Genomic DNA, 27,033 nt, shown 5'->3' with positions numbered 1-27,033 from the left:
GATATTGGAGAGCCCAGGTTTGACTTCTAGGTCTTATCCTGATTCCAGCTCCTAGCTAATGCACACCATGGGAGGCAGCAGGTGACGGTTCAAATGCTTGGGTCCCCGATACCACGTGGGAGACCTGGATTGAGTTCCAGGCTCCTGGCGTCAGCCTGGTCCAGCCCTGGCTGTTGTGGGCATTTGGGGAGTGAACCAGTAGATGGAAGATATCTCTCTCTCTCTCTGTCACTCTGCCTTTCAAATAAATAAATCTTTTTTTTTTTTTTTTTGGACAGGCAGAGTGGATAGTGAGAGAGAGAGAGATAGAGAGAAAGGTCTTCCTTTTTTGCCGTTGGTTCACCCTCCAATGGCCGCTGCGGCCGGCGCATCTCGCTGATCCGAAGCCAGGAGCCAGGTGCTTCTCCTGGTCTCCCATGCGGGTGCAGGGCCCAAGCACTTGGGCCATCCTCCCTCCACTGCCTTCCCGGGCCACAGCAGAGAGCTGGCCTGTAAGAGGGGCAACCGGGACAGAATCTGGTGCCCCAACCGGGACTAGAACCCGGTGTGCCGGAGCCGCAAGGTGGAGGATTAGCCTGTTAAGCCACGGTGCCAGCCTCAAATAAATAAATCTTTAAACAAAGGGAAAAAAATTCTGACGATCTGATTCCTAACCACGTGAATACAGCCAACAGCATAGAAATGTGCTCTTAGCAAGGACTAGGGGTGGGCAGCGGCATTGAGACCCCTGTCCCATAGAGGTCTACGTGTCCCAGTGCACGGTGCCCAGCCGGGCTGCAAGACTCTGCCCTCCGGGAAATGTCTCACCGTGACTGGATAGACCCCCCAGTAAGTCCTCAAACCTTCGGCCTGTTCACTTTCACGTCCCTGAGACCGAGTCGTCACTGGAACAAACAGCTATCCATGAATTCAGACAAGAACCACATCGCTTCCCGGCCTTTAGGCTAAGATCAAGTGCAGACAAGAGCCACAACCATGGGACTGACGGTTCCGGGCATGCCGGAGCTTGGCTCTCACTAAGGAAAAGGAGGAAGGAGTTCGCTCCAGGGCTAGGACTGAAGCAGGTGGGACAGCAGCGTTGGATGCAGGGAATTCTGAACCACACACTCCCAGAAGCGCCTGCGGGATACGGGAGACCGGGAGACCGGCGCAAGCGCAGTTGGGCACTCACCTGCCTGGTGGGGGGCGTGGCCTGCAGAGGATGTGGAAGTTGATCAGACAGAGACAAAAGAAGATGGGCACAGAGAAGCCCACCCTGACTCACTCTGACCCCCAGTGTCCGGTTTCCATGGGAAGTAGATGGTGACAAGAGCTCCTTTTATGAGGACTCTTTTTTTTTTTTTTTAAGATTTTTTTTTTTTTAATTTATTTGAAGGTGGAGTTAGAGAAGGAGAGGCAGAGAGAGAGATCTTGCATCCACTGGTTCACTTCTCAAATGGTCACAAGGGCCAGGGATGGGCCAGGCAAAAGCCAGGAGCTTCTTTAGGGTCTCCCATGTGGGTGCAGGAGCTCAAGCACTTGGGCCATCTTCTGCTGCTTTCCCAGGGAGCCAGATAGGAAGTGGAGCAGCCGGGACTCGAACCAGTGCCCATATGGGATGCCAGCATTGCAGGCGACAGCTTCACCTGCTACACCACAATGCCAGCCCTATCGCTATATTCTTAGACTGGTATCTAGGTACTACATTGGATCTGTTCTTTGTATCAATATTACATTAATATGAGAGTTGATGAGAAAAATAGATGTCAATGCAATCGCTCCAGGGGCTGCTGGAGTCACGTTTCACAATAAAACGCATCAGACCCCACCCCACTGCCAATCAAAACCACAGCTGGAAATGACCCCGGACCAGCGGCCTGCACTTGGAGGGGGAAATCCCCACGGGGTCTGGTCCCGCACTTGTACCGTCTCAGACAGACAAAGCTCCTAAATGCAACATTATCCCCCCGTGAACTGGCTCTGGGTGTGCAGAGGGAAGGTCGTTTATGAATCTGATGTTAGGCACACATCAACCCCTTTAAGAGTTCAGGTTTAGGCCAGTGCCGCAGCTCACTAGGCTAATCCTCTGCCTTGTGGCGCCGGCACACCGGGTTCTAGTCCCGGTTGGGGCGCCGGATTCTGTCCCGGTTGCCCCTCTTCCAGGCCAGCTCTCTGCTGTGGCCCGGGAAGGCAGTGGAGGATGGCCCAAGTCCTTGGGCCCTGCACCCCATGGGAGACCAGGAGAAGCACCTGGCTCCTGCCATTGGATCGGCGCGGTGCGCCGGCAGCAGCGCGCCTACCGCGGCGGCCATTGGAGGGTGAACCAACGGCAAAGGAAGACCTTTCTCTCTGTCTCTCTCTCTCACTGTCCACTCTGCCTGTCAAAATAAAAAAAAAATAAAAATAAAAAAATAAAAAAGAGTTCAGGTTTAGAGGCCAGCGCTGTGGTGTAATAGGTTAAGCCTCTGCCTGCAGTGCCGGCATCCCATATGGGCACCAGTTTGGGTCCTGGCCGCTCCTCTTCCTGTCCAGCTCTCTGCTGTGGCCTGGGAAAGCAGTAGAATATGGCTCAAATCCTTGGGCCCCTGCACCTGCGTGGGAGACCCAGAAGAGGTTCCTGGCTCCTGGCTTCAGATCAGCGCAGCTCTGGCTGTTGTGGCCAACTGGGAGTGAACCAGCGAATGGAAGGCCTCTCTATCTCTCTGCCTCTCCTCTCTCTGTGTAACTCTGACTTTCAAATAATCTTTAAAAAAAAAAAAGAAGAAGAAGAAGTCTATGTTGTTGACTCTTAGGACAAGACCTCAACTGGTTTCCTTAGAAGGCAGGCGTGCCCGAAGTCTTGTTCTTTATTTCAAACATGGGTGTGTAACAGAATACAGGGTCCACTGCAAGAAACTGGAAAATCTACACAGGAGATAGAGCAAGAGCAGGAGAGGGAGAGAGAAGACGCTTCCTGTTTCTAACCTTCCATTGGTAATTCCATTTCCATTACTTCATTGCCCGAAGAAGAATGGAGGCCCCCTGCAAAGAAAATAAACACCAAGTAACAAAAGGGGACAAAGGACATTTTACAAAGAAACCACAACTTAACACCCACCTACACAGGAAATACTTCTACTCCCTGAAACAAAACGCAAATAATCCTTTCCTATTTCCTTTTTATTTTGGAAATTTCCAAGCATGCCAAAGCAGAGAGCAGGTGCCATGAGGCCAGCCCGTGTAACCCTGTTCCATGTGTGCCTGCTCCCCCGTGCCCACCAGGAGTTGAGTCCATCCCAGCCACGGAATTCCTCGTACAGGCGCTGCAGTGTGTACAAGCCACACATGGGGGCGCTCTTCCTTCAGGGCCACACCAGTATCGTGATCACATCCCGAGTGAACCATAATTCATTTCTGTTTTTTTTTTTCATTTATTTATTTGAATGGCAGTGAGACAGAGACAGAGACCTCTCATCTGTTGGTTTGCTCCCCAAATGGCCACCATAGCTGGGGCTGGGTCAGGCTGAAGCCAGGAGCCTGGAACCCAATCCAAGTTCCTACGCGGGTGATAGGGATCCATGTGCTTGAGCCATCACCACTGCCTCCCTGGGGTGTGCCTTAGCAGAAGCTGGACTGGAAGCAGAGCTGGGACTCAAACCCAGGGAGTATGCTGTGGGATGCAGGCATCCCAAGCAAAATTTGATGAGCTGTGTCAAATGCCCGACCCCACTGACATTCTGAAACAACAGAGACCCCCCCCTCCTCATGTTCCCACCCACATTCCGGGGGCACCTAACATTTCCTCCCCCAGCAGTGCCAGGTTTTGCATTCTGGGCCAGAACACTGCCTACATGGTGTCATGTCCTGCTCAGGACACTGTACCACAAACCACAGTGACACCATCCACGGTCTTGTTCCTCATTTTTTTTTTTTAAAGTTTATTTATTTGAAAGACAGACTGACACAGAGAGAGGAAGAGAGAGAGAGAGAGAGAGAGAGAGAGAAGTCTTCCATCTGTTGGTTCACTCCTCAAATGCCCACAACAGCCAGACCTGGGCCAGGCTAAAGCCAGGAACTCCATCCAGGTCTCCCACGTGGGTGGCAGGGGCCCAAGTACGTGGGTCGTCATCTCCTGCCTCCCAGGACGCGTTAGCTGGCAGCTGGATGGGAAGAGCAGTAGCAAGGACTTGAGGCAGGTGCCTGAATGTGGAATGGGAGCAGCCCAAGCGGCGGCTTAACCTGCTGCACCACCACACCCACCCCACTCCTCCATTCGGACCTTTCCCTCTCCCACCAAGGGACCCCGACCACCTGCTGGCCCCGCGGATGCCACTCTCTGGCCACAATGGCACGAGCGCTCTCACAAGCCTTCCAGACACGGCCAGGAAGACCAGCAGGGCACTTGCGAGGCTGGCTCCTGAACCCACGTGAAACCCCGCTGGGGAATAAGCTCCTACCCTGTCTCCCTGTGCAATCCGTCAATGGACCGCATCTTTCCTCTTTTGCTGCCCTGCCTGGGAAACCTCCCTGCAGCTTCCGACCAGGCCTCCGCCCCGCCCCGTCCGGATGCCCGTATGTGAGCTGCCCTGATAAACCAGTCACGTGCAGAGCCTCTGTCTTCCCTCTGTGGTCTGGGGATTCCCGCTAGGTATGGGAGGAATTACACGCTTTGGTGACGCTTAGATTACATCACGTCTATGTGCTGTCCATCTGTTCCTCCCTGATGTGAGTTTATTTATTTATTTGACAGGTAGAGCTATAGACAGAGAGAGAGAGAGAGAGAGAGAGAGAGACAGAGAGAAAGGTCTTCCTTCCGTTGGTTCACCCCCAAAATGGCCGCTATGGCCGGCGCTGTGCTGATCTGAAGCCAGGAGCCAGGTGCTTCTCCTGGTCTCCCATGCGGGTGCAGGGCCCAAGCACTTGGGCCATCCTCCACTACCCTCCTGGGCCACAGTAGAGAGCTGGATTGGAAGAGGAGCAACTGGGACAGAATCCAGTGCGGCCATTTGGGGGGTGAACCAATGGAAGGAAGACCTTTCTCTCTGTCTCTCTCTCTCATTGTCTAACTCTGCCTGTCAAAAAATAAAAAAAAAAAAAGATTTACATTATGTATTTGAGAGGCAGAGAGATCTTCCATCGGCTGGTTCACTCCCCAAATGGTAACAATGGCCGGGGCCGGGCCAGGCCAAAGCCAGCTCAGAACTCCATCCCGGCCCCTCACGTGGGCAGCAGGGGCCCAAGCACAGGGGCTGTCACTTGCTGCCTGCCAGGTACGTTAGCAGGGAGCTGTAGAGGAAGCAGAGCAGTCGGGATGGGAGCCAGCGCTCTGGTATGGGACGCTGGCATCCAGGGCAGTGGCTTAATCTGCTGTACCACAACTCCGGCCCCCATGACCTCTTTTTAAAAGCCTCACATTTTACCCCCTGGAATTCTTTAAGAGGACAACAATGGGGGAGGCAATCAGCACATATTTTAATCTAGCTGGCAAAAGACTAAATCCAAATAAATTGGGGGTTTTATTGTTACTGTATTATCTATACTATAAAATTATTCATCACTGTCTGTCTGTCAGCATCTGGAAAAAAAAAGAAAAGAGTTAAGCATTTCACTTTTGTTTTTCTTGTATGTTTTCCCCTTCATGGTAAGGCCCCTACACAGATGTCTGGATTCTAACAGGAAGTGTTCCTCTGATGAGTGACTGAATGTGAACCTGCCCCACTTTCTGGCTTTCCAGTTGTTGGCTGCCTACAAGCTGGGACATAAATTTCATTCCCTTCCCACAACTTACATCAGAGGCACTGAGGCCCGAGCAAGAAAGACCACCCAGGTAGGCCCAGTTGGGGAACTCACGGCTAGTTTCCTAAGTTGGCTCACGTGGGTGGTCCTAGGAGAGCCCACTAGGAAGCACCTGCCAATCACTGATTCCACAGTGACTGAAAGACGTAGGGGAGGTTACAGACCAGGCTCACGTTGCCTGCCAAGAAGCAGCCGCAGCCGAGGCGGTGAAGGGCGGCAGGCAGGAGGCCAGGCACAGACTGTGCCGTCCACAGGCGACCACGTGCTCTCATGCCTTGTCAGGAAACTGCTCCACTGGGCTGACGCTGGGGACAGGCAAGGGGCGGGCGTTGGGCCCAGCCGTCGGAGGCGCCTGCAACCCATCTCACAGCACCTGGGTCTGAGTCCTGACTCCACTTCCTGCTAACGCACGCCTTGGGCTGCGTTCCTGCGACTCATGTGGGAGGCCTGGAATCAGTCCCCAGCTTGGGCCTGGCCCAGCCATGGCTGTTTGCAGGCACCTCGGGAGCGAACCACCAGATGGGAGGTATGTCTGTCTGTCTGCCTCTCAAATCAAAACAAATTTACAAAGGACACCTTGTGCAGCTCATGTGCAAACAGGTAAAGGCACAAAGCGTTTTTCTGTAGCCAAGGTGCACGGTGTGGCAACGCTGCACAGGATTGGCAATCCGGCCCATTGATTAGCCAACTTCCCCCATCACTACGCCACAAACAAAGGGTGAGGGATTGCAGTTCTGCTCAGAAAAATCCTATGGCCAAAAAAAACAAAAACAAAAAACCACTACTACCATGAAGTGGCCTATCTGGGTGACACTCGGACAGGTTTGGGAACAGGAAAAGTCATTCACGGGGCAAGACAGTGCAGGGACTAGGGTGGGCAAGAGATACACACCATCCAGAGGGGGAGAAGCGCAAGAGGGTTGGGGGAGGGGACCGGAGACCTAGATGTTACACCCACACCTGCTGAGCCAACTTTGTATTCCCAGTGCAAACTCCCTTTTGGTCATGGAGTATGATCCTGTATAGCCACTATATTCATTAGCTTTGTTGGAGATTTTTTTTTTTAAGATTTATTTGTATATTTTGAAAGGTATAGTAACAGAGAGAGAGAGGGAGACACAGAGAGATCTTTCACCCACTGGTTCACTCCCCAAATGGCCACAACACTTGGGGCTGGGTCAGACCAAAGCCAGGAGCCAGGAGCTTTTTCCGGGTCTCCCATGTTGTGGCTGGGGCCCAAGCACTTGGGCTATCCTTGGGTGCTTTCCCAGGAGCATTAGCAGGGAGCTGGATTGGAAGTGGAGAAGCCAGGACTCGAACCAGTGACCATATGGGATGCCAGCACTGCAGGTGGATGCTTAACCCACTACACCACAGCGCTGGCCTCAGGGACTTTTTTTTTAAAGATTTATTTACTGATTTGAAAGGCAGAGAGAGCGAGAGCGAGAGAGAGAGAGAGAATCTTTCATCTAGACAGAGAGGGGACGCAGGTCTTTGTGAAGGGCACAAGCAGGTGTCCGGGGATCCGAACGAGCGAGCCTGGGCCTCTGGATGGGAGTGCGGGGCTGTGTCCTCCTGCCAGACTCAGGGCTAAGCTGGGGGAGTCCTCAGGGGAGCAGCAACAGCACACAGCAGGCTGCACCAAGCGCTCGGGGCTGGGAGGTTCTGAGCAGGCTCTGGGAGGCTGAGGGGGGGAGGAGGGGGCCAGGCTGCACCAAGTACTTGGGACAAGGAGGTTCTGAGCAGGGGCTGGGAGGCTGGGGGTGGGGTGAGGAGGGACCAGGCTGCACCAAGCGCTCGGGGCTGGGGGGTTCTGAGCAGGGGCTGGGAGGCTGGGGGTGGGGTGAGGAGGGACCAGGCTGCACCAAGCGCTCGGGGCTGGGGGGTTCTGAGCAGGCTCTGGGAGGCTGGGGGGGGGAGAGGAGGGGGCCAGGCTGCACCAAGTACTTGGGACAAGGAGGTTCTGAGCAGGGGCTGGGAGGCTGGGGGTGGGGTGAGGAGGGACCAGGCTGCACCAAGCGCTCGGGGCTGGGGGGTTCTGAGCAGGGGCTGGGAGGCTGGGGGTGGGGTGAGGAGGGACCAGGCTGCACCAAGCGCTCGGGGCTGGGGGGTTCTGAGCAGGCTCTGGGAGGCTGGGGGGGGGGAGAGGAGGGGGCCAGGCTGCACCAAGTACTTGGGACAAGGAGGTTCTGAGCAGGGGCTGGGAGGCTGGGGGTGGGGTGAGGAGGGACCAGGCTGCACCAAGCGCTCGGGGCTGGGGGGTTCTGAGCAGGCTCTGGGAGGCTGGGGGGGGGGGGCAGGACAGCAGTGATGAGCAGATGTGTTCGTTGCTTTCTGCCTTAAGATTTAAAAAAAAAAAAAAATCCCAACAAAACTTACAGAGCTACTTAGCACTCCAAGAAAATTCTGGTTAAGATTTCTGTGGCAACTGTTTCACATTTGACTATCACGTTTGGGGGATAAAAATCACCCTGTTTCCCACGCTCTGCCCACAGGCACGCGCAGAGATGGAGAACAGGGGTGGGATTCAGCCTATGTGTTGGGACACCTGCACCCCAGGGGTTACGGTCCCTGTCCTGCTTCCAAGCCAGCTTCCTGCCGACGCTGCCCCCATGAGGCAGCGGAGACGGCTCAGTAGCTGCGCTCCTGTCACTCACAAGGGAGAGGCGGGGTGGTTCCCAGCTCCCAGCTCTGGCCACTGAGGGCATCTGGGGCGTGAACCAGGGGTGCTCTGTCTGTCTCATTGCCTCTTAAACGATACTAATATTAACACTACTAACGGAAGACAGAGAACGGATGCGCAAGGTGCACGGTGGTCTAGTTCATCAAACAACACGCTGGGGGCCAGTAAGACGTGGGGTCCCTGTGCGCGTCTGAGTACTGTGTAGGCTTGCTGTCACCCGTCTCCCTGCCCCACTGGAGGTGCCTGACGCCAGTGGTGCCCCACGGTGATGAAGGGCAGGCACTCCAGCTCCGTCTCTCCCTGCTCAGACACCGAGGGACAGGCGGGATTCGGGAACGCGCTCGGGGAGGACAGTGCAGACCCACACTCTGGGAGGGCCAGGCCGGGCTGCTTAAGACTGGAAGAGCGTTTACCTTAAAGGGCAAGTGTGCTAGATCCTAGGAGGACACACATGGGGCTCTGCGACTCTTGGCCTGCTTTTCGGACGGGTGGCGAGGGACACTTTTCTACTTGTGAAGGCTGTGACGCTCAGACAGTATTACCTTGCGTGTGACATTCGTAGTAGCTGGGATCTTCCAACTCTTTCTTGATTGACACGTCCACCGCTGCCCGTGAGATGCCTTGGGAGGCCACAGAAATGACAACAACCACACGTTAGGTCAAACCCAGCAACCGAGAACCAGGGCTGGCGCGGCTGACGTGCGGGTGCCGTGGTGATGAACAGAGCAATGCCACAGTCAGCCAGAAGCCCCCGGCTCTCTCGCTGTGGGCGAACATGGCTATCGACGCAAACATACACATCACAAAGAGGCTGCCACTGTGGTGCCATGGGTTAAGCCACCACCTGCGACACAGGCGTCCCATATGAGCACCAGTTCAAGTCCTGGCTGCTCTACTTCGGATCTAGCTCCCCTCAATGGCTTGGGAAAAGCAGTGAAAGATGGCCCAAGTGCTTGGGCCCCTGCCACCCACGTGGGAGACCCAGATGGAGTTCCAGCCTCCTGGCTTTGGCCTGGCCCAGCCCCAACTGTGGCAGCCTTTTGGGGAGTGAACCAGTGGATGGAAGAGCTCCATCTCCCTCTGCCTCTCCCTCTCTGTAACTCTGCTTTTTAAATAAATCTTTACAAAAAAAAAAAAACAAACCCCAGAAATATAAATAGTATAAATATAAAAGAATAGAAAGATATCCACACATATATATTTATGTATGGTATTTATAAAATGATAGATTATATCAATGTAAAATAATGTCAGCAAGAAGGGAGGAGGAGAGAGAAACAGACAGGGGAGAAGAGCAGTGAGAGGCTGAGTCCCCAGGTATGGTCCTGGTCTGGGGACACTCTCCCTATCATGAGTGCTGAATGTCCCCATACATTTATATGATCTATTGTAAATATTATTTTTTTAAAAAGTATGTATTTGAAAGGCGGAGAGGAAAGAGACAGAGAGAGAGAATCTTCCATCTACCGGTTCATTCGGTGGCAGGGGCCCAAGCACTTAGGCCATCGTCTGCCACCTCCCAGGTGCATTAGCAGGGAGCTGGGGTGGAAGTGGAGGTGGAGAAGAGCCAGGGCTGAAGGCGTGCCACGTCTGTAGCGAGGCTCACGCTCTGCTGCCCTAAAATGCCGGCTCCTTTCCTACCGTCAGCCTGTGTTGCTCTGACCCAGAGCCACCGAAGGGGCCCAGAACCACCCTGGGAAGACGGGGCAGCCGCTGAGGACATGGTGGGCACAAGACTCCCCACAGTTGTGGCCGCAGGACCCCTGAGTAAGACAGAGGAGGAGCCTGGTCCACTTGGGGCCCTGTCCCTCCCCAGAGTTGTGGGGGATCCTGCACTTTAACCACACCTGCCGCCTTGGGGATGCTGGCGTTATGACTTCTGGTTTATCCACGCCTAAGTCTCTAACCTCCCTTTTCTCTTTTCTTCTTTTGAACACATTTTATTTTAATTGGACAGGGATAGATTCAGAGAGAGAACTCCTAACCTCTGGTTTATTTCTCAGATGCCCACAATGGCCTACCCAAGGTCAAAGTCAGGAGCTAGGGACTCCACCCAGGTCTCCCGTGTGGGTGGCAGGGACCCAACTACTTGAGCCATCATCACCTGCTGCCTCCTAGGGTCTGCATCAGCCGGACGCTGGAGCCGGGAGCCAGAGCTGGGGCTGCAACCCGGGTACTCTGAGAGGGGACCCGGGTGTCTTAACCACTGTGCCAAGTGCCTGCCCCTTCTTCTTGATGCCAATTCTTGTTTCTCTACTGCATTTTCTGAGATTGGACTTTACATTTTGCACTGTTAATTTCATACTTGGAGGTCTGTTATGAAACTCTAGTTTGACCCTTGGAGAGTCAGCTTGTGTTCATGTTCATCCTCTTGTCCTTTTTGAGTTTTGGTTTTAGGTACTTGTTACATTACCTTCCTTCCTCCCTCCTCCCTCCCTCCCTCCCTCCCTCCCTTCCTTTCATTCATTTTGAAGATTCATTTATTTATTTGAAAGTCAGGGTGCAGAGAGACAGGGAGAGGAAGAAGGAGAAGGAGAGGGAGAGAGAGAGAAAGAAAGATCTTCTATGTACTGGTTCATTCCCCAGATGGCTGCAATGGCCAGGGCTGGGCCAGGAGCCAGGAGCTTCCTCCATGTTCCACATGGGTGCAGGGACCCAAGCACATCTTCCATGGCCTTCCCAGGCCGTTAGCAGGGAGCTGGATCGGAAGTGGAGCAGCTGGTGAACTGGCACCCCTTGTTTAATGCTTTCAGTCTTTCCCTATCATTTGATCAAACACTTGAGCTTAAAAATGCTTTCTCTAAGCCTTTTAATATGTTTCCCTCTAATTAATGCTGGGTTTCCCTTTTCAAAGCTTTATTCCTTTGACAGACTGATAGCAAGAGAAAGATATCTTCCATCTTCTGGTTCATCCTCCAAATGCCTGAAACCCCCACGGCTGGCCCAGGCCATACCCAGGAGGCTGGAACTTCATCTGGGTCTCCCACAAGGGTGGCAGGAAGTGGAAGAGCTGAGACTAGCCCCAGGCACTCCAGCAAGGGCTGTGGTGTCCCAGGTAGCGACTTAACCTGCTGGGCCTCAATGCCCCCACCCAGGTTTTGTTTGTTTGTTTTTTGAGAAGTGGGGAGTGGTGGTGGGGGAGGGGCATCTACTCTCATCCATGGAAGAGGGACTTGTCCCAGCGGACATCGTCCTAGGAACGCACCTGCTGTAGAACATGCAGGAATGACAGAACAGGGCAAGACGGCAGTAAAATAAGATATATCCAAGAGGAAGACCACGGCTCTATTTGTAAGACGAGTTAGAATTCCGAACGTGTACCCACGGCCATTTGCTCATTTCATACTCAGGTAATTTAAGCATAACTAAAATAACATTTTTTCTCCTACTACATCTACTTTGTAACATCTTGTTACCTAGTTTTACTTTCTTCTAACCTTTGTGAGTAAAATACGACTTTTCACCAAATAGACCCCAAGTGAGGTTAACCAGAGCACTGGTCTCCACTTTTTTATTTTTTGGAAAACGAAAGGAGTTAAATGCTGACCTACTAAGTACTTCATTCTTTTTTTTTTTTTTTTTTTTTTTTTTTTTTTTTTTTTTTTTTTTTTACAGGCAGAGTGGATAGTGAGAGAGAGAGAGACACAGAGAAAGGTCTTCCTTTTTGCCGCTGGTTCACCCTCCAATGGCCGCTACGGCTGGCGAATCTCGCTGATCCAAAGCCAGGAGCTAGGTGCTTCTCCTGGTCTCCCATGCAGGTGCAGGGCCCAAACACTTGGGCCATCCTCCACTGCACTCCCTGGCCACAGCACAGAGCTGGCCTGGAAGAGGGGCAACCGGGACAGAATCCGGCGCCCCAACCGGGACTAGAACCCGGTGTGCTGGCGCCGCAAGGCGGAGGATTAGCCTGTTAAGCCACGGCGCTGGCCAAAGTACTTCATTCTAAAAGCATCGGTTGGTACCTACCAGAATCTTCCATGGGTTCGGTTTTCACATTGATGGGGTCGCCAGAGCTGCAAGGAGAAGGAGCCGGGTGAGGACCAGACACCTGGACACACCAAAGTCAAGGGCCCTGCATGTGTGTGCCACCGAGCCTCTCCCCCATCAACCAAAGGCCAAACCGTCTCAAACAACACTGTTAATAATTCGTTACAAACTTAAAGGTGTTGACCCAATACAGTCCTCAAATTCCGAATAGATGAAGATTTAATATTAAATTTAGTGTTTAATTTTTTTTTTATTTTTTAATTTTATTTATTTATTTATTTATTTTGACAGGCAGAGTGGATAGTGAGAGAGAGAGACAGAGAGAAAGGTCTTCCTTTTGCCATTGGTTCACCCTCCAATGGCCGCTGCGGCTGGTGCGCTGCAGCCGGTGCACCGCGCTGATCCAAAGCCAGGAGCCAGGTGCTTCTCCTGGTCTCCCATGGGGTGCAGGGCCCAAGCACCTGGGCTATCCTCCACTGCACTCCCTGGCCATAGCAGAGAGCTGGCCTGGAAGAGGGGCAACCAGGATAGAATCCGGCGCCCCGACCGGGACTAGAACCCGGTGTGCCGGCGCCACAAGGTGGAGGATTAGCCTACTGAGCCGCGGCGCCGGCCTGGTGTTTAATTTAATATCCGGTACCATGCAGAGTCCCCTCCGGAGTCTACGACACGCTACGATCAGGTGCAGCTTTTGTTATGTATTATTCCATTACCTTCTGTTTGCTGCTGTCATGGCTCTCTCGGCATCCGGCACGGCTCCAGGAACACCTGTGTGGGAACAAAAAGACACCTGCTGGCCCCTTGAGTGCCTTGAAGCGAGGCTGAAGTTCAAAGGCAAATGCTCAGAAAGCAAATATACAGAGGAATCCCGGCCCCGGGCCCTCGTGGGATGGCAGTGCAGGGTAGAGACCAACTTAAAGCAGTTCCCCGTGCTCTGGGGCCACTGGTGGAGGGCAGAATCGGGGTGGTGAGCAGGCCAGGCCCCAAGGGTGGGTGTGGATGCCTGCCTTGCTGCTCACTGGCTGGGCAACCTGAATGAGCCGCTAAGCCTCCCCCTGCCTGTCTTCTCATCAGAACAGTGGGTGTGCAAGGACTGACCGACACAGTCAGTTCTGTGGCTCCACGGGTCCTGTGCAAATACAAAACCATTTCATAAAAGGGGTTTGGGTGGCCACAGAGGGTCCCGGGCCAGGTGCCCCATGGATGCTGACGGATGGCTGAACACACAGAGTGATCAGAACGGTGCCTGGGACCTCCCGAGCAGGGCAGTGTGAGCTGCCAGTCCTAGCCATTCCACAAATCTTGTGACAATCTCGTAGCTGCCTGCCACCCTCCCCTAACCCGAGCTAGGGGAGCACAGGACCTCACAACTGCTCCCAATACAGACCTGGCTCTGTGTTCAGACCATGACTTAAGGGTCCCACGTCACCCCCCAGGTCCAGTGGTGTGCAACCCTGGCCCAGGGCTGGCTCCTTCCTCCACCTACATGGGTTCAACAGGGCTTCCTCTTTCGATCTAGACTTTCATGGACACTGGACAGCTCCGAGCTAAGCTTCCTAGCACCTCTCAAAGTACTGATGGGGGCAGGATGTGGGCCTGGGTGGGTCTCTAAGTGCTTTTGGAGCAGCTACTTTTTGGGGAAGGTCTCCCCATTGGCCTATGGGAGGCTCTGAGGGGTTCAGGGCCCCAACACAGCCCCCGGCGCTCATCCCACGGCCTTCTGCCTGTCTCCATGGACTGGGACTTCCCAAGCGGACCTGCCTGCTGAGACCCTGCTGACCCTAACGCCATTCCCGTCCCGCCTCTCTGGCTCCTTCCCAGGGCTCTCGGGGACATCCCAGGCAGAGGTGAGCACCAAGGGCTCACGAGACAGTCTCAGTCCTTCTCCTGGGGAGCTGGAGTCGGCAGCCAGATCATAGATTCACTGGGTCCCCTCGTGGCTGGTGGTTCACAGCCACGCCGTGGCTCCCAGCACCCACAGCCTCCCCTGGATGGCAATGACTGCCAGCGCGAGGGCTTGCGCGAGGAGCAGCTCTCCTGAGCTGTGGATCCTCCTCATCCACACCTGCCCCTGGCCCGGGGTGCCCAAGGCTGCCCCCTCTGTGAGCGTGCTGCAGGGAGCATGTCTGACTAGTGGTGTAGATTCTGTCGCTTACCTGGCTGGCTCTCGGGACCCAGGAAAGGTCTGTAAGAAAACCAACAGCATCAACCAACCAGAAGGCACAGGAGGGGTAGGAAGCCAGCTCTTAAATCTAACAGGACACAATCAACAAAGGAATTGAAATCAACCTGCCAGTATAGATATACTGTTCAGGTTTTTTCTAGATTTATTTGAGGATCAGAGTCAGAGAGAGAGAGAGACAGAGAGAGACACAGAGCTCCTCCATCTGCTGGTTCCCTCCCCAGATAGCTGCAATAGTCAGGGTTGGGCAGGCCAAAGCCAGGACTCAGAAGCTCCATCTCGGTCTCCCATGTGAGTGGCAGGGGTCCAAGGACTTGGGCCGTCCTCCTTTGCTTTTCCCAGGCCATTAGTAGGGAGCCAGATCGGAAGAGGAGCAGCTGGGACCAGAACCGGTGTCCATATGGGATGTCACAATGCTGGCCCCCAGTATATATATTTTTAAAATTACTTTTATTTGTTAGAGAGAGAGAGAGTGAGAGAGAGAGAGAGAAAGTTAGTTCTCCCATCTTCTTGTTCGCTTCCTAAATTTTTGCAACAACCAGGGGCATGCTGCAGCCAGCAACCAGGAACACCATCAGGGTCTTCCACGTAGGGGGCTGGCAGGGGCACAGCTACTTGGGCCATGACTGCTGCCTCCCAGGATCTGCATTAGCAGGAAGCTGGAGTCAGGAGCCCGAGCCGAGCATCAAACCCAGGTCCTCCAATGTGGGACACCAGCCAGCGGCCCCAGCTGTTAGTGCATCTTCATATGAACCGAACACCAGGAGGGTACAGAGCGTGTCACCTGTGGATGATGAAGGAGATCCCTGCTTTGTTCTCCAAAATCCATTTCAGGGTGGCGAGATCGTAATTCCCTGGGTGCTGAAAGGTGACGCCTGCCGGGAGCCCCTGCACCTGCACGGCCGCCTGGTCTCGAAGCATCTGCTCGTAGGGCACAGGCACCATGGCCTCCATCCCCAGGGCCTTACCTGGAGGAAGAGGCATGGGTGTTAAGACTCCATTGGTTGTGTAATTCAATGTAATAAAGTAGATACATCAAAACCATGACACACCTTCTCTGTATCCCGAGTTAGTACAAGTCCCAGCCCAGGAGCCAAAATGAACACTGATACAATATTTCACCTTAACAGGGGAAAATTGATGGAGCTCTTTCTCTATTCCTTGGAGGTCAAATAGCTTGGGGTGCTTGGCCTGACCCACCCAGGGCTGCAGGGAGCACCCCCTGGTTACCTAGGCTGCTGCCCAAAGTGGATGAGACTCCCCACCAACTTCCCCAAAGCTTAACTGTCACAATGTCACATTGCACAAGTCAGGCCAACTTGCCCGTTATGGTGCTGATATGGCCTCCATCAGCGTCTGTGTCTCTGCCTGAGCTGCTGCTGCCCCACTGTTCGCAGAGAGGTGGAGCCTGACCCCCCAAGATTCCCTAAGCTGGAGGTCCCCAGAGTCAACTGCTCCAGGCATTCCCAGATGGCAGGAATGCTTGAAGCTGCCTGGGAGCCATAACCCAAGTCCTCAGATGTTAAGTCCTTCCATTACAACCAAATATGACTCCCGCACAGGGAATTATCCTACTTTTCAAATAACTTTTACTTATTTATCTACAGTAGATTAAGAAAGGTAGAAACAGAGAGAAACTGTTCATCTGCTGGTTTGCTCTCCAAATGCCCGCAACAACCAGGGCTGGGCCAGGTTGAAGCCAGGAGCCCAGGAGTCCATCTGGGCTCTCTCACATGTGGGTGGCAGAGAACCAACTGGAGCCGTCACCTGATGCCTCCCAGGGTGTACACTTAGCAGGAAGCTGGAGTTTGGAGCAGATCTGGGACTTGAACCCAGGTAATCTGACTTGGGATACAGGTGTCCCAAGCAGTGGGTGAGCCACTGCACCAAAACCTGCCTAGGGTTATCTAGCTTTTAAAACACTATATAACCTTTCTATCTGTCTCTCTCTCTCTCACTGTCCACTCTGCCTGTCAAACACACACACACACACACAAACTATATAGGGGCCAGCACTGTGGCATACGGGTTAAAGCAGCCACCTGCAGTGCCTGCATCCCATATGGGTGTTGGTTCTCGTGCCGGTTCTAGTCCCGGCTGTTCCACTTCCAATCCAGCTCTCTGCTATGGCCTGGGAAAGCAGTAGAAGATGGCCCAAGTCCTTGGGCCGCTGCCACCCATGTGGGAGACCTGGAAGAAGCTCCTGGCTCCTGACTTTGGATTGGCTCAGCTCCGGCCATTGCAGCCATTTGGGGAGTGAACAAGCAGATGAAAGACTCTCTCTCTGTCTCTACCTCCCTCTGTAACTCTTTTAAATAAATAAAGATAAATCTTAAAAAAAAAAAAAAACGCTATATAGTTTTGTTATAAAAAAAAATCCTGTCGTAATGCCTGTGGAAAGATGTGGGTAGGCAGAGAGATGACTGGGGGTGGGGAGTGGCTGAATGATGTGTCAGTGGCCTTGGCCTTGGTGTGGGGACCCTAGGATGGGGCCAAGAAATTGTGGCGTTGAGAACCGGAGTCGACTTTTGTTAGAACAGTGCACCTGCATGCAACAACCTGCTGTTTGCTTGATAAGAATAAGGGTTTTTTTTTTTTTTTAAGATTTATTCAGTTTTATTTGAAAGGCAGAGTTAGAGAGAGAGGGAGGGAGGGAGGGAGAGGGAGAGAGAGAGATTCCATCACTGGTTCGCTCCCCAAAGAGGCTGCAACAGCTGGCCGCAACTGGGCCAGACAGAAGCCAGGAGCCAGGAGCTCCATCTGGGTCTCCCACGTGGGTGCAGGGGCCCAAGAACGTGGGCCATCTTCCACTGCTTTCCCAGGTGTGTTAGCAGGGATCTGGATTAGAGGTGGAGCAGCCGGGATTCGAACCAGCACCCATATGGGATGCAGGCAATGCAGGCTGAGGCTACATCTAAATTGCCACAGCACCAGCCCCCATGAGTAATTTCTTGACGGGAGGTGTTATCTTGAGGGGTTTTATTCAGGCAGCCCAGCCCCTGAGCAAAAGATAACAACTGGCATAGCCGAGGGCTTACTTTGCCACCACCAAACTGTTCCCCAAAATATGGCAGCTGGGCCGGGTGTTGTGGCATCCCACACCAGAGTGCCAGTCTGAGTTCCAGACCCTCCCTTTCTCATCCAGACCCCTGGTAGTGCACACTGGGAGGCAGCAGGTGACGACGGCTCAAGTGCTTGGGCCCCTGTCCCCAACACAGGAGACCTGGATGGAGTTCCAGGCTCCTGGCTCTAACTTGGTCCAGGACTGGCCACTGTGGGCATCTGGGGAGTGAACCAGTGGATGGAAGAGCTCACTTTCTACCCTGTTTTTCAAATAAATTTAAAAAAATTTTTTTAAAGAACACAGTATCTGTCCTTTCACTGGTCAATCATAGGAGGGCCACAAGCGCTGTGGACCAACCAGAGACCCGCACACGGACTGAACACACGTCTCCTGGGCTCAACTTCTATCTTTAAGATTCCTCACCCAGGCCGGCGCCGTGGCTCACTAGGCTAATCCTCCGCCTGCAGCGCTGGCACACTGGGTTCTAGGCCCGTTCGGGGCGCCAGATTCTGTCCCGGTTGCCCCTCTTCCAGTCCAGCTCTCTGCTGTGGCCCGGGAGTGCAGTGGAGGATGGCCCAGGTGCTTGGGCCCTGCACCCAATGGGAGACCAGGAGAAGCACCTGGCTCCTGGCTTCGGATCGGCGCAGCGCCAGCCGTAGCGTCCATTTGGGGGGGTGAACCAATGGAAGGAAGAAGGAAGACCTTTGTCTCTCTCTCTCTCACTGTCTAACTCTGCCTGTCCAAAAAAAAAAAAAAAAAAAAAGGTTCCTCACCCAAAACCCCTCCAGGAGTCTGGGAATTTGGCAACAGCTGCCACGCCCCCTGCTCCATGTTTGAAATGAACACCCACTTTCTCCCATGCCCCCATGACACGGATGGTGGGGGGGTGGACGCAGGTTTTGGGTTTCTACAAGAATTTGATGCAAAACAGACAGCTGCATTACCACACACAAACTCTCTGAAAGGGGGCCGGTGTAGTGCACCGGCGGGTAAAGCTGCCGCCTGCAGTGCTGGCATCCCATATGGGCACCGGTTCAAGTCCCAGCTGTTCCACTTCTGGTCCAGCTCTCTGCTATGGCCTGGGAAAGCAGTAGAAGATGACCCAAGTGCTTGGGCCCTTGCATCCATGTGGGAGACCTGGAAGAAGCTCCTGGCTCCTAGATTCAGCCTGGTCCAGCCCTGGTCGTTGCGGCCATTCGAGGAACGAACCAGTCCACATGAGTACTGGTTTGAGTCCTGGCTGTTCCATTTCCAATCCAGCTCCCTGCTATGGCCTGGGAAAGCGGTGGAAGATGGCCCAAGTCCTTGGGCCCCTGCAATCCATGTGGGAGACCCAGATAGAGTTCCTGGCTCCAGGTTTTAGCCTAACCCAGCTCTGGCCATTGCAGCCATTTGGGGAATGAACCAATCAACAGATAGAAGATCTCTCTCTGTCTCTGTGTCTCTTTTTCTCTCTGTCACTCTTTCAAATCAATCAATCATTCATAAAAAACCTAACTTGTAGGAAATGAGCCCTCATTAATTCCCTCATTAATGGATTCCCTCATTAATGAATTCAATAAATATTTGACATATGAAGGAAAAAAAAAATACAGAGTTTGTTCTGAGAGCCTCCAGTGCTCCAGGAAGACACAGTTCTGACTATTGAGAAAAAAAAAGAGAGAGTATGGGGTGTGCTTGTTAGCCAGGGTCCCCGTGAACCAACCCAACTAAGACGGAACAGACCAAAGAGTGAGGGGAGGACCCGCGTGTCGCGGAGGGAACGTGGGCTCTACAGAGTCCAGAACAATCTAAGCCATCACAGCGACAAAGCCAGCACTACCCCCCTCTCCCCTATGGACAGGAGGATTCCTGCCGCCCATGAACTTTACCGTAGCAGAAGGAGAAATAGTCCTCCACGGCTTTCCTGAGTATTTCCGTTTCTCCCGAGGGCACCTGCGTCCCATTCACAGGGCCTGGCGGCTTCCTGTCGCTCAGCCCTTGGGCCACACCTGTGAATGCATGAGGACAGCCCAACGTCAGTACCTGCGGACACCCGCGCTCCCTGCTCTTTGTGCTCCCGGTGTTGAGAACAAGGAAAAGGAAACACACATAACACAAGGCCTTTTAACTAAGGAAGACAGGGGTACGGGAGGGGAGGCAGGCACTGCATTTATGACGGACAGGGTAATGTAACACGATGTCCCCCCTGAAACCCATCCACTCAGGAAAAACTACAAAGAATTCAATATATAAGAAGTCTTGGCCGGCGCCACAGCTCACTAGGCTAATCCTCCGCCTGCGGCGCCCGCACCCCAGGTTCTAGTCTCGGTTGGGTACCGGATTCTATCCCGGTTGCTCCTCTTCCAGGCCAGCTCTCTGCTGTGGCCCGGGAAGGCAGTGGAGGATGGCCCAAGTGCTTGGGCCCTGCACCCGCATGGGAGACCAGGAGGAGGCACCTGGCTCCTGGCTTCGGATCAGCGGAGTGTGCTGGCCATAGTGGCCATTTGGGGGATGAACCAACGGAAGGAAGACCTTCCTCTCTGACTCTTTCTCTCACTGTCTAACTCTGCCTGTCAAAAAAAAAAAAAAAAAGTCTTATTTGTGACATAGTTGAAGAAGGGTAGGAAAATCATCCCACTCAACATTTTCTTTTCTTTCTTTAAAGATTTATTTGCTTCTTTGAAAGAGTGACAGAGAGAGACACAGACAGAGAGCTCCTGTCTGCTGGTCCACTCCCTAAATGGCTAGAATGGTCAGGACTGGGCCAGGATGAAGCTGGGAGCCCGGAACTCCATCAAGGTTTCCCACATAGGTGGTAGGGGCCCAGGAACTTGAGTCATCTTGTGCTGCTTTCCCAGGTGCATTGGCAGGGAGCTGGATTGGAAGTGGAGCAGCAGGGACTTGAACCGGCCCCCTGGTCACAGCACACCTGCCTCAAGGCCACAGCTGAACTCATTGAAATACAACATTGGCCTTGCATTCAACATTTCCAAGGCCAGGTTCCCAAGCAATTGCTTACTAAAAATGTTGTGAGGGGCTGGCACTGTGGGGTAGTGGGTAAAGCTGCCGTCTGCAATGCCAGCATCCCATATGGACATGGGTTCTACTCCTGGCTGCTCCTCTTCCGATCCAGTTCTCTGCTATGGCCTGGGAAAGCAGCAGAAGATGGTCCAAGTCCTTGGGCCCCTGCATCTGTGTGGGAGACCCAGAAAAAGTTTCTGGCTCCTGGCTTCAGATTGGCGCAGCTCTGGCCGTTGCAGCTATTTGGGGAATGAACCAGCAGATGGAAGACCTTTCTTTCTCTCTCTCTCTCTGCCTCTGCTTCTCTGTAGTTCTGCCTTTCAAATAAATAATTTAAAAAAAAAATGTTGTGAAAAGATTTTCAAACCAGGGTCTAGTTAGGATCCAGAACCCGTACAATCATTTGAAAAGGGCAAAAGCATCATAGCTAGTGATGGGATGGCAGACTGACGGGTAACCAGGCTGAGGCAGAGCTCCTAAGAACGAATGAGGACCCCTCAGGGCTGGGACCCCAGGCCTCCTTAGAAAGGATTAAGCCATGGCCAACTGCATGGCGGAGTCTGCTGGGCTGGCAGCAGGTGGGGTCTGTCCTCTTTGGGTGGCGGTAGAGCTGTCTGGCTGGGCGTGGCAAGCAAGCTCTCCCTGGTGCTGATGGAACGCTCAGGCAGCCACTGGTAAGCAAAACCACCTATGTGGATGCTGCCCCCTGTCTAGAACCCTTCTGGGAATTCTGGGAGACTTGCCCGGTAAGCTGGCTGGGGTACCAGGGAAGTGCCTGGGAAGCCGAGCACAGAACAGCTCCTGCTGCATGCATGGGAGGTGAGCGCCACCAGGTGGCCCAAATACTGTTGCTCACCACCTGCCTAGGCACAGGCAGGAGAGAACCCACAAGCACAGGGCGAGGGCTCCTTCTGGCTTGGAAGCACTGCCAGCGGCCACAGGAGCAGGGCCCAGGACGGTGGCCCTGCAGGGGCAACGCTCTGAGAAAATGGCTGCGAGCTAGAGAGGCTTGTACAATGCAATTGTGCGTGGACAAAGTGTAACCTCATGGGTACGGAAAACACAGGTGCTCCTCGACTTACAAGGGGGTTCTGTCCCCATGAATCCCTTGTATGCTAAAAAGCTCCTAAGCTGAACATGCACCGAATACATGAGACACAGCGACCCTCGCAGCTCAGCAGCATGACATACACTGAGTATGCCGTAGGGGCTGTGGCCGCTGTCTCTGTCCAGCATCAGGATATAGGACTGAACCACGTGGCACCAGCCTGGGTTTAAAAAGCCAAGTACGGGCCAGCGCCGCGGCACAATAGGCTAATGTTCTAGTACTGGTTGGGGCACCGGATTCTGTCCCGGGTGCATCTCTTCCAGTCCAGCTCTCTGCTGTGGCCCGGGAAGGCAGTGGAGGATGGCCCAAGTGCTTGGGCCCTGCACCCGCATGGGAGACCAGGAGAAGCACCTGGCTCCTGCCATCGGATCAGCGAGGTGCGCCGGCCGCAGCGGCCATTGGAGGATGAACCAACAGCAAAGGAACACCTTTCTCTCTGTCTCTCTCTCACTGTCCACTCTGCCTGTCAAAAAAAAAAAAAAAAAAAAAAGCCAAGTGCAAAATTCAAAGTACAAGGGCCGCCATTGTGGTGCAGTGGGTTAGGCATCTGCCTGTGACACCAGCATCCCATATGGGCGCCAGTTCAAGTCCAGATTGCTCTGCTTCTGATCCAGCTCCCTGCTGATGTGCCTGGAGAAGCAGTGGAAGATGGTCCAAGTGCTTGGGCCCCTGATATCCATGTGGGAGACTCAGATAGAGTTCTTGGCTCCAGGCTTTGGCCTAACTTAGCTCTGGCCAAGATTTATCAAGAAAAAAAAAGGGGGGGGGGACAGTTACTAACATTAGAAACAAAGGTGGAGGGGCCGGTGCTGTGGCTCACTTGGTTAATCCTCCACCTGTGGCACCGGCATCCCATATGGGCACTGGGTTCTGTCTCGGTTGCTCCTCTTCCAGTCCAGCTCTCTGCTATGGCCCGGGAGGGCAGTGGAGGATGGCCCAAGTGCTTGGGCCCTGCAACTGCATGGGAGACCAGGAAGAAGTACCTGGCTCCTGGCTTTGGATTGGCATAGCATCGGCTGTAGCGGCCATTTGGGGAGTGAACCAATAGAAGGAAGACCTTTCTCTCTCTCTCTTTCTCTCACTGTCTATAACTCTACCTGTCAAAAAAAAAAAAAAAAAGTGGATCTATCAGTACAGACCCTACAGTGACAGGCACTAAAATAACAATCAAAGGTACAACTGTAGAGAGAGGTATTTGACACAGGGGCTAAGTTGCTATTTAAGATGCCCAGATCCCATAAGAGGAGCCCTGGGTTCAAGTCCCTGCTCTGCTTCCAACTGCAGCTTCTGGCTGATGCACACCCTGGGAGGCACCATGTGGTGGCTCGAGTGCCTGGGTCCCTGCCACCCACATGCAAGACCTGGACTGAGTGTCTTCTAGCTTCAGCCTGGCCCAGCTCCAGCTGCTGTGGGCATTTGGAGAATGAACCAGTCGATGGGTACCTGCTTCCTCTCTCTCTCTCTCTCTCTCTGCTTTTCAAATAAAACAAAAATAAACTTTTTAAAAAAGTGCAACTGGCACCAGACATTAATACTGAGAATACTCATCTTGTTTATAAGTCCCACATTCACTCTATCATTTAAAGATCCCTTCATATTTCAGCCTATCTTACTGGTGGCAGAGCCCCTAACTTGGGATGGCAGAAGTCAATCTGCATCAACCTTTTACTCACTCCCTCTCTCATACAAACACACACGAGTTGTATATATGTGTGTGTACACAGGTGCATGTATAATCTTAGATATTAATTTTGTGGTAAAATGGTATATACATACACTTGTGCTATATACGTCCACATTTATCCTCTTCTGAATCTTGAAGATGTTTCTATAACCATCTCTGTTCACACACACACACACACACTTTTGTCCTCTGATAAACATTTCTTTTTTTTTTTTTTTTTAACCTCTCTTGGTAGTAGGAAGTACTACATTGCCAACTTGATGCTTGATAGGTGAGTGACAGTGGTGGATGAGATGGCTTGCCTAGGAGGTGTTAGTGCCCTGAGCGGCCCCTGCCCATGGCCGTGTGGACACTCACAGCACGTGGTGGCTTGCTGAAGACTCTAGACCTCCCACAGCAGAGAGAAGGGACAGACAAGTAGCTGAACCGCGAGTCTTAACAGAGACAGCCACTCCCTAAACTATGGGGCGGGTTTTCTCCTTTGCTTCTAGAAAAGACCAAAATAAGAACATTTTATACAAGGTTTTCTTTAGGAATGAAAGATGAGTTATTGTGTGTTTTTCAAAATTTTAAGATTTATTTTTTTGTTTATTCAAGAGACAGAGAGAAAGGTCTTCCATCTGCCGGTTCACTCCCCAAATGGCCACAATGGCTGGGGCTGGGCCAGGTCAAAGCCAGGAGCCAGGAACTCCAGCTGGGTCGCCCATGTGGGTGACAGGGCCCCAAGCACTTGGGCCATCTTCTCCTGCTTTCCCAGGTACATTAGCAGGGAGCTGGATTGGAAGCGGAGCAGCTGGGAACCAAACTGGTGCTCCTATTTGGGATGCTGGCATCCTAAGTGGCGGCCTAACCTGCTGCACCATGACGCCGGCCCCGCATCCTTCAATTCAGTCTACAAAGCTAGAGCAGAGCTGAGAACACTTCCACCACGCGCCGGCTGCTTCCCTGGGGGCTTTTGGTCACAGGAGCTATTGGTTTGGTGGGCTGGGTGCGTCACAAGCGTTTTGAGGAAGGCTTCCGTCTTAGGAGGCAATGCCACGGACGCCTTGCCACAGACATGGGAAGACTGGCGAGACCCCAGCGATCAGAGCATGGGCACCTACAGTATTGTGCAAAGTCTTCCTGAAGGTCCTTCCTGGCGTTCACAAAAGCGCATCCCCTCTCGGTCCCCACGACGAACACGTCGGTTTCGTACATGGCGATGCAGGCCACCTCGGCCTTGGACTTGGCCAGCTCTTTGCACTGAAACAGACACAGAAAACTGTCCTCTTTGAGCCCAGGGCAAATCCAGAGTCTGTGCAGTAGGAGACAAGAATGCAAAACCAGGCCCACGAAAAACCAACCAAACAAGAAACAGAATATTCACTTAGACCGAGGAAAATCGCCAACAGAAAAATAATTTAAAAATTGTCCGCAAATACCATAAATATCATAAAACCCAGAGAACAAACAGGTTTTTGTTTATTACCTGATGTGTCTCCAATGTGCCCTTCTTCCTACATTTTTTGTCATTTTTTAAAAAAAGATTTATTGTATTTATTTGAACGCAGGGTGACCAAGAAAGAGGGTGAGTGAGGAAGAGGGAGAGGGAGAGGAAGAAGGAAGAGGGAGAAGGGGGAGGGAGAGGGAGAGAGAGGAGGGAGAGGGAGGAGGGAGGAGTGAGAGGGAGGAGGGAGCAGGGAGGAGGGAGAGGGAGGAGGGAGAAGGGAGGAGGGGGAGGGAGAGGGAGAGGGAGCAGGGAGGAAGGAGAGGGAGGAGGGAGGAGGGGGAGGGAGAGGGAGAGGAAGAGGGAGGAGGGAGAGGGAGGAGGGATGAGGGAGGAGGGATGAGGGAGGAGGGAGAAGGGAGAGGGAGGAGGGAGAGGGAGGAGGGAGAGGGAGATCTTCCATCTGCTGGTTCACTCCCCAAATGGCTGATACAAAGCCAGGAGCCAGGAGCTTCTTCCGGGTCTCCCACGCAGGTGCTGGGGCCCAAGTGCTTGGCCCATCTTATACTGCTTTTCCAGGCCACAGCAGAGAGCTGGATTGGATATAGGATGCTAGCACTGCAGGCGGTAGCTTTATCCACTATACCACAGCTCGGCCCCTGCTCTGCTTCTGATCCAGCTCCCTGCTAATGCGCCTGAGGGAGCAAGGGAAGATGGCTCAAGTGCTTGGGTCTATGCACCCAAATGGGAGACCCACAGATGAAGCTCCTGGCTCCTGGCTTCAGCCTGGCCTGGCCCTGGCCATCACAGCCATTTGGGGAGTGAACCAGTGAATGGAAGATCTCTCTCTCTCTCTCTCTCTCTGCTGCTGCCTCTCTGTAACTCTGCCTTTCAAATAAATAAATCTTTAAAAAGGAAAACAGAAGTCCAGCCCAGCGCTATGCAGACTGTCCCTCAGTGCGCTGTCTGATGCTCCTGGTTTTATAGCTGGGCTCTGCAACTTGGCGAGGACGTCACACAGAGCGTGACTCTCGGTGCTCTGTCTTGGGCACCACTCTGTCCCAACACTGGAGAGGTGACCCTGGGTCCCTCAGGAAGGGTGTGTGTGTCAGGTTTCCCCCAGTCAAGTCACCCTTTTTAATCATTAAGTACCTTCTTTAAAATTTTTATTGGTGGGGGGGGGGCTGGCACTGTGGTGCAGAGGGTTAAGCCTCTGCCTGCGATGCTGGCATCCCATGTGGGCGCCGGTTCGAAACTCAGATGCTCCACTTCCAATACAGCTCCCTGCTTATGCACCTGGGAAAGCAGAAGATGACCCAAGTGCTTGGGCTCCTGCACCCACATGGGAGACCCAGAAGAGGCTCGGGCTCTTGGCTTCAGCCTGGCCCTGCCCCAGCTGTTGTGGCCATTTGGGGGAGTGAATCAGAGGATGGAAGATCTCTTTCGTTTCTCCTCCTTTCTCTGTTACTCTGCATTTCAAATGAAAATAAATAAATAAATACATCTTAAAAATTTTTTTTGAAAGGCAGAGTTACAGAGAGAGAGAGAGAGAGAGAGAGAGAGAGAGACTCTTTCCATCTGCTGGTTCACTCCCCAAATAGCCACAATGACCAAGGCTGGGCCAGGCCGAAGCCAGGAGCCAGGAGCTTCATCCAGGGAGCTGGACTGAAGGTAGAGCAGCCACGACTCTAACGGGTGCTCCTATGGGATGCCGGCGTCACAGGCGGTGCCTCAGCCGGCTGCAGCACAGCGCCAGCCACAGTAAGTACCTCTGACCAGATGCTCTGAGGCCGCGTGAATCTTGCATCCAATTTCCACCCCCCAGGTAAATTCATCGTCCAGATAAAAACAGGTGCGAATAAATGATCCATTTACCTCTGAGTTGAGATGGAAAACATTCTCTAACAAGGTGACAAAGGCTGCTCTGTGAAATTTCAGATCCGGGAGAGCTGAAATTTTGCACAGTTACCATCCGTGATGTCACAGACAAGTGAGCACATGACCGGCTGGGCCCACCGTCCCCTGTGAGGACCCCCTTGCACGCACAAGATGGAAAGTTGAAAGGCAACACTGGAAGGGGCCCCGAAGGGTCTCATAGCTCTGTCATTGCGACTGTGGGATGCTTCTAGAAGGGCCAGGCGG

The 27,033-nt window shown here is 53.1% G+C and overlaps 1 protein-coding gene across 6 annotated transcripts in view; it reads right to left on the bottom strand.

The window, feature by feature from the left end:
* The window catches only part of LOC133750315 (general transcription factor II-I repeat domain-containing protein 2B-like), a 58,305-nt gene that overhangs the window by 18,007 nt on the left and 13,265 nt on the right, over positions 1–27,033 (bottom strand). For 4 of the 6 annotated variants that reach the window (XM_062179858.1, XM_062179857.1, XM_062179856.1 and 1 more), the window contains exons 3-10: positions 24,569–24,707; positions 19,542–19,661; positions 15,391–15,574; positions 14,581–14,609; positions 13,138–13,192; positions 12,404–12,450; positions 8,980–9,057; positions 2,944–3,000 (exon numbers count right to left, since the gene is read on the bottom strand). In XM_062179858.1, the coding sequence (XP_062035842.1) occupies positions 2,944–3,000; positions 8,980–9,057; positions 12,404–12,450; positions 13,138–13,192; positions 14,581–14,609; positions 15,391–15,574; positions 19,542–19,661; positions 24,569–24,707 (709 nt within the window). Of the gene's footprint in view, positions 1–2,943; positions 3,001–8,979; positions 9,058–12,403; positions 12,451–13,137; positions 13,193–14,580; positions 14,610–15,390; positions 15,575–19,541; positions 19,662–24,568; positions 24,708–26,766; positions 27,028–27,033 lie in introns of those variants that run through there. The other 2 variants (XM_062179860.1, XM_062179859.1) reach the window with 2 other exon arrangements.

The sequence above is a fragment of the Lepus europaeus genome, chromosome 21, assembly GCF_033115175.1.
Source record: "Lepus europaeus isolate LE1 chromosome 21, mLepTim1.pri, whole genome shotgun sequence".
Lineage (NCBI taxonomy): Eukaryota > Metazoa > Chordata > Mammalia > Lagomorpha > Leporidae > Lepus > Lepus europaeus.
Note: the sequence above shows the minus strand (reverse complement) of the source record. Positions and strands in the feature narration are given on the sequence as shown.